At 45.6% G+C, this 7,079-nt stretch overlaps 1 protein-coding gene across 1 annotated transcript; it reads right to left on the bottom strand.

Moving 5' to 3' along the window:
- Positions 1-2,871: 2,871 nt before the first annotated feature.
- On the bottom strand, positions 2,872-5,060 carry TMSB4X (thymosin beta 4 X-linked). Its single transcript, XM_054472677.2, has 3 exons — positions 4,940-5,060; positions 3,739-3,854; positions 2,872-3,318 (listed from the first exon to the last, which is right to left on the bottom strand). Exons 2-3 carry the CDS (start codon positions 3,836-3,838, stop codon positions 3,284-3,286), a joined length of 135 nt encoding a protein of 44 aa, XP_054328652.1. The 5' UTR covers positions 3,839-3,854; positions 4,940-5,060; the 3' UTR covers positions 2,872-3,283.
- Positions 5,061-7,079: the final 2,019 nt, after the last annotated feature.

Raw genomic sequence — 7,079 nt, 5'->3', positions numbered from 1 at the left:
TTACAGAAATAAACTGCTATGCAAGTGTCCAAGGAAAATATAAACTAGGTAAATACAGGTCTTAGAAACATATTTTCTTCCTAGCTTGCTTTGTTTTACATCTCTGCCTTACATTTGTAATTTCACCCCTTCTCATTACATGCAGAGAAAACCTAGTTGAGTCCCAAATTGGTGTGTTTGATTCTCTTAGATTGCAGTGTAAGCCACTCTTGAAAGTGTAATCTAAAAGAAAGGATTTGGAGAGTGTGGAGTGCGGAGGGTATTTTTTTCTTACTTTCTTGCTAGGCTAGTGAAGGCTACTAGGGTAAATGAAGCATTGAGTGCTTTCAACGTTTTTAAACAATGTTTTAAGTTTACATTCTTGAACAAAGAAAGACTCAAGATTTTTTATTTTTACTTTTTGTCTGTAATGTTGTCTCCAAAATGCTCTGTTCTTTCTAGTAAGCACAAAATTGACTCCATATGTTTAGAAAAAAAATGCAAAAATATTTTCTTTTTGTCTCTTGAGGAATTAGATGCTTCTTTGGGGGAAAATAAACAGAGCTTCCTTGTGCATTTAAAGGAGACAATACCTGATTCTGACCATAATGGGCCTCTTACACAGCCGAGAGACTCAAAGTTTGTTAAGATTTTGAATCCCCCCTCCCCCACAATACACACTCAATCTTTGCATACACAGCCCGAAAGCTGTGTTGTTCTCCTGAAAGAATAAAATAGCTTTAAAATTCCAAGCACTGGAAGGCTGGAAACGTGACTGTGATGGTTGACAAATTTGCGAGATTTCAAAATGAAGCCAGCTCAATCTCAAAGGTCCTTTGGTGAGTCTCTTTTTATTTCCTTTATTTTTGCTTTATTTGTTTTGATCAATTCAAAATTTGCAGAAATCCCAGACTAAACTGCGTGACCTTCAGGGCTTACTTAAGCTACCTTGGCCTGTTTTGTCCTGGGGGGAAGAGAAACAGTCATAGGGTCTCCTTCAATCCCAACGTTCTCTCATTCTAAGGGTAAACCTAATGTCCCCTTTGTATCTGTGAAAAATACTGTCGACTCCCAAGTCCTACATAGCAGGAACATATATCCCCACACTGACTCATAAATACCCCCAGCCCTTCTGGGAAGAATCTCTCTTGGGAAAAACAAAGACTCCCCCATCAAAATTAAAAAAATAAATAAGTGGAGTCTCTCCCATCCCCGTGTGCAGCAGTTAAGTGTACACAGAGTGTGATATGGGCAGAAGCTTCTGAATTTCCCCATTCCACACGTCAAGCAGCCTGAATTCAATCACCAGATTTTTTATTTTACTTTTTTTTGTGTGTGTGCTATGTTTTAGCTTTGTCCCTCTAGGGGAGAAAGGCCTTTTATTCCATGAATCATCCCTTTTCCTAAATGTTCCTTCTTCAACTGAGGAACACTGGAGCTGTGTTAATTTCTTAAAATCTTCTTTCGTCTTTGCATTGTCTGAAAAAGGCACACGGCAAAAGCCTACGTGGGAATGGTTTCTCTTTGTGCCTTGGGCATTTGCACTGTGCCCACACCCTTCCTTATAGGCAAGAAAAGAAAACTGCAGGGCTCCAGGCCCGTCTCCATCTTGAGATGGCTCCAGAACCTTTGTGCTTACTCCTCTCTTCACCAAGCTGAGAGGGCTGTGGCGCTTCAGGTTTTGTAGCAGCCTCTGCAGCAGCCGGTACACACCCCTTCCCTTGCAACGCAGAGCAAGGCTTCTAGCCTGATGGTCTACTTGATTGTCTAAACCACAGGTAAATGGTTTCCTGTGCATTTCTCAAAATAAGCGTTGAGCAAAGGAAATGAAAGCAACCCATTTAATAGTGATCAACAATTTTCCCTACCCCTCCGCTTCAAAAAGGGTATTTTCGTAAGTCAGTTTTGAGATAAAAATGTTTAACTTTTTGGACATTTGCGTTGTAAAATTTAGCTTTGCAGAGCATTCAGTGAACTAAGAGCCTTCTTAAATACTGTTGTTTCGGCTTAATAAAATTGGTGCTTATTTAAAAAAAAAAAGTCTCCACCCTTCCCTACAGAACCGAGGAATCCATTAAAGACCTTATAGAATGGCAAATCTTTTTTAACTCTTAAAAAATTGATGTTGTTTCCGTCTTCCCGCACCAAGGACTTTGCTTTTACCCATCAGTGAAAATAACTACTTCCGATGATTGAGAAGTTATCGAGGACTTAAAGACCTAAATGTGAGTCAATTAATTCCCGCTGGATTTAAACTTAGTACAAATCTCACCTGTGTCCTGCTAGTGTCCTTTAAACCCAAAAGATCGAATAAGTATCTTTTAAATCCAAAGATCATTCAAATGAAGAGGACCTGAGAGGACCCAATAAATTTAAAATCATGTTCACTAATCATAACTGTATTCATTAAAGCAATTGTAAATATTGAACTCTAATTAGAAACCGGCCATTAGAAAATGAGTAAGCTCAAGTCCTAAATTCCTTCTTAACGCAGCTGCTAAAAATGTAATTTTTACTCATCTATGTTAATGCTAGCACTCGGTTAAATAAACAAGTTCAATTTGATGCCCTGAAATAAGATACTGTGCTGTAAATTATCACCTTCATTTTCTTGAGCACGTGCAGTAAATGTCAGTTTATCAAAACCCGTAAGAACTGCAAATGTATTTATTAAAGCTCTCACACAATTCATACTAGGAATTCAATCAGCCTGAGAAAATGATCTCCTAGTATAGACAAGGTATTTTGCATACCTGGATGAAACCCATTTGTATGCCATAAGGGAATTTATCCAGTCACCAGATGCTTGTCCCTCCCCAGTGGACCAAGACGTAGGCCTCTTTGCAAAGGTTTCATCCGCGATCCTTCCAGACACCAAACAGACACACCAGCTAAGTTTTTAAACTTTTTATTTGCATATTAAAAAAATTGTGCATTCCAATAATTAAAATCATTTGAACAAAAAAAAAAATGGCACTCTGATTAAACTGCATTACAGCCTGCAGGACACCTTGGGCCAGCTTGGTTTTACTCTAGATTTCACTGTCGTCCCACCCCACTTCTTCCACCCCACTTCTTCCTTCACCAACATGCAAGTTCCTTCCTTCCCTGCCAGCCAGATAGACAGATGGGAGAGGCAGGCGCGGCCTTCGTTGTCAGTAGTTCTTTGATGTGAAAGGGGCAGCACAGTCATTTAAACTTGATCCAACCTCTTTGCATCTTACAAAGTTAAACAGCTAAAAGAAGTAAAATAAGAAGGCAATGCTTGTGGAATGTACAGTGCATATTGGCGGCGCACGCCTCATTACGATTCGCCTGCTTGCTTCTCCTGTTCAATCGCTGTGACCGAAAAAAAAAAAAAAAAAAAAAGATGGAGGGAGATGATTAAAGGATTCAGTACAGACTAAAGGGCTTTCATTTAAAGCATCTTTTCAAATCATAAACATTCTGCACGGTATTCCATAATGGAATAAAATATGTATATTGAATATACTAAATAGAAATACATTTTAATGGATAAATGTGTTTGTACATTAACATGGCATATTAAGTATTCCATTACTAAAATTACTAAAGCACCGTGTTTGTTGGCTGCAAAACCATTTTTAATTAACCTTTGCAAGCCACATTCATCAACTGTCGGCTCTTCCCCCGCACTCCCCCCTCCCGAATTCTTCCCGCGGCCGCTCCCAGCCTCCCGCCCTCCCACCGGCCGCTCCCACCCAGCCTTTCTAAAGATGGGGGTGGGTCGGAGCTTACTTTCTTTGGAAGGCAGTGGATTTTTCTCTTGCGTCTCTGTCTTCTTCAGTTTCGACTTATCGAATTTCTCGATCTCAGCCATATCGGGTTTGTCAGACATGGTTGCGGAGGAAAAGCTGCAGGGAGCAAGCCAAGAGCGAGCGTGAGGAAGAGCCACCCGCCCCACTGTCTCTGGGCTGGAAACTGCGCTTCTGCCCTGCGACCCGCAGCCTGAAAACCCTTGCCGCCCTCCTTCCGCTGCCGTTCCGCGCTCACGAGCTTCCTCTTTCTACAGAAAAAGAGGCGACACCCCCCGCGCCCCTCCTCCCCATATTTCAAAACGCTGTGGACCATCGGATGCCTTTCAAAGCCGAATCTTGCAGAATAAAGGAAATTGACCACTGCGAATTGTTAATTACAGCGTTTAAAATTAAAGGCTGGCTAGGACAAGGAAAGAATAGGAAAGCCACTTCCGAATTCAAGTCGGAAAAATCGGCAAGAATTCCTAAAATGGAGCCCAGGTAGCAAAAGCGTTTCCATTTTCTAGCCGCGGCCTCTCCGCAAGGATGCGGGCCGGATCCGGCTTTCTAGTCCTCTCACAAAGGCGGCGGCCGCGGCTGGAGCTTCCGACCACCGCCCTACCCGCTTCCTCGCCCGCGCCACAATGCAGCCCTGCACACAAAGCGGCCGCCGCGCGCCCGGAGGCCGGCCTTGCCTGCTCTCCCGGCAGTTCGGCATCCCTGGCACACATGTCTCTTCAAGAAGGACTGTGAAAGTGTCATAGCACAGCCCCGCCGCCGCCAGGCTGCACAGATGCAGCCCGCGCAGCCGTCCGAGGCTGGGAGGAGGCTCGGGGCTCGGGAGATGAACCTCAGAACAAAGGACCTGTCTGTTCCCCCATATCTCAGCCTCCAAGGCAACGCACAATACCTTTGCGGGCAAACACTAAGAAATTTTTTAATATCCCCTCCGAGCGGCACGGCAAAACGCCAGTTTTTCGGTTTTGTTCTTAAATCATCGATTTCCCCACCCCATTATCCAGCATCTAGGGTGTTTCGCATCCCCCCAGTTCCCCAAAGCAGCCTTCCCGGGGAGAACCACTCGGGCTCGGCTTTAGGGAATGCCTTCACTGGGACGCGGATGATGAAAGGGCGAGCACGGTGGGAAGGGGACCGAGGCAGGAGGGCAGGAGGAGGAAGGAGGCAGGGGCCCTGGGGCTCACCGGAGCGAGGCGCGCGAGTACGAGTGAAGTCTGGTCTGCGCAGTGGCCACCACCGAGTTGTCGGGCGGGGTGCGGCGGGCGCAGCTTTATGGGCGCTCCTATGTAAATGAGGTGATGTCACCCGCCGGCCCGCTTAACTCCTTCGCGCCGCGTCGTGGAACGGCATCCGGAGGCCTGCCGGGCTTTTGGGGAGCCCCACCCCCACCCGGGGTCCACTAGTGCATGCACCTTAACCACAACGATGGCGAAAAAAATAAATGAGCAAAGCACGCGCCAACACTTCATAACACATTTTCCCCTTTTACGTTTATTTCATTACGATGAATTTTGCAACGGCAGCGCAAAATTTGCTCTTGGGGACCAGTGCATAATAACTAAGGGTCGGGGTGGCACCTGGGGTGACAGGCATTCTTTTACTGCGAAACTGCCTTTGTCTACTGTGGACATCTCCACACAAGGGCGCGGTGTCCCTCCCTGGAGGGCCTGGCCCGCTGCAGGGGTACGATTCCTGTGACTCAGCTTTCAGACCAGTGGAGGGCATGCGCCCCACCCCGGGCCTCTTTGTCTTCCTCGCTGGCGTTCCTCTTGCCTTGGGTGGGACGTAAAGCACCCGTAAGTGATTTTAAAAGAGAAAGTTTCATCACTGAAACATCCATATTGTTTCATCAGCATAATTTTTGTGAGCACTCGAGTCAACAGTAATATTTGCTGGGTGTAAGGTAATTTGGAGTTTATAGGGTAAAACACCTCCCTCTTAGCAAAATAAGTCAAGCTCAAGCTCTGCCATTGACTTTACTGCCTGACAATGAGGAAGTTCTTTACCTTCCTCTTCCTTATTTTCATAAATTATAAAAGTGATGGCTAAGGAGGCCTGCGTTGAATTCCAAAGACTACAGTTACATTATCTCTAACGTCTTAAGGTGAAATTCAAAAATCAAATTATATTTTCAAGGGAGCGTTTCCAGCACTAGGACATCTCTGAAGTGCATCTGCATCTGGAAATATAAGAGATTCGGGTAGAGGGAAGCAGTTTTCAAAATGGCACCTGACTCTGAATGCCAGTGACCCACTTGCTACTGAAAATTAGTTACAAATACCATGCCACGCGCCTGCAAATGGCGTGTGAAAGGAAAAAGACTAGCCCGTTATAAAGAGGCCTAGCTGTGATTATTTCTAAGAGACAAGGCAGTGTGCAAAATATTCCTTCTCCTTTTCCGTGGCCTGGGGAAATGTTTTTAGAAACCCCTTGCTAATCATTTTTATGGCACAGGCTTTTGTCTCGCTGGGGATTAGAGTCAACCTTATATATAGACCCTTGAATGCCACTGCCAGCAGCTTGGACTTCCCCGTTTCTCCATCTACTTGACTTCCTTTTTCCTGGGGAGGAAGGAGGTGGGGGTGAGCAGGGGCAGGTGACCGTCTGGTTCCCTAGTTAATGCTCTGCTGGGTGGCTGCCTTCCTGGCCTCCGAATGGGGCACTGGACCTGTTCGTGCATGCACCAAATGTCACCTGTCTGGTAACAGTCCCCCCCGCCCCTGTTCCATGTTGGGAGTCCACTTCATCGTTGAAACACAGAAAAGATCTTGCAGGGTGCCTTTTCGCCCGTTTAGCTGGCAGCTGCCGTTGTACCGATCACCGTTTCCTCAGGTTCTGTGATTCCATTTCCCCTCACCCAGCTGCTGTCGAAAATCATTTCTTTCCTCCCAATGTCTCCTGATGACAAAGGAGTGCCACTATCTTCTCCTGGCTTCTTCTCCCAAGGGCGACCCTCAGAAAGGGTTAGGCCTCACTGAAGCAATTCTCCAAAGGAGATGGACGAATGCAAACTTGGAAATGTCTGGAGAAGTTTTCCAGTGCGGTAGCAAGCAGCCTTCCACTGTGCTGAGACACTGATAGAGGGCAGGTGGAAACAGAGAGGAAGAGAAAGAGAGACGACTGCTTAAAGGAAAAGAGTTCCCATGATTGGGACTGACCTGCCAACCGGTCAAGAGACCTAGAGAGACAGGAAAGGGAAGGGTGGTGCAGATACAAGGAAATGCAAACCAAAGGAATATTCTTAAAAGTTGCATGACTCCGGCCATGTGAATGAATCTTTCTGTGCTGGAGTTTTCTCATCTGTAAAATGGGTTCATCGCAACA

Source organism: Pongo pygmaeus, chromosome X (assembly GCF_028885625.2).
Source record: "Pongo pygmaeus isolate AG05252 chromosome X, NHGRI_mPonPyg2-v2.0_pri, whole genome shotgun sequence".
NCBI lineage: Eukaryota > Metazoa > Chordata > Mammalia > Primates > Hominidae > Pongo > Pongo pygmaeus.
This window is presented reverse-complemented; position numbering and strand designations above follow the sequence as displayed.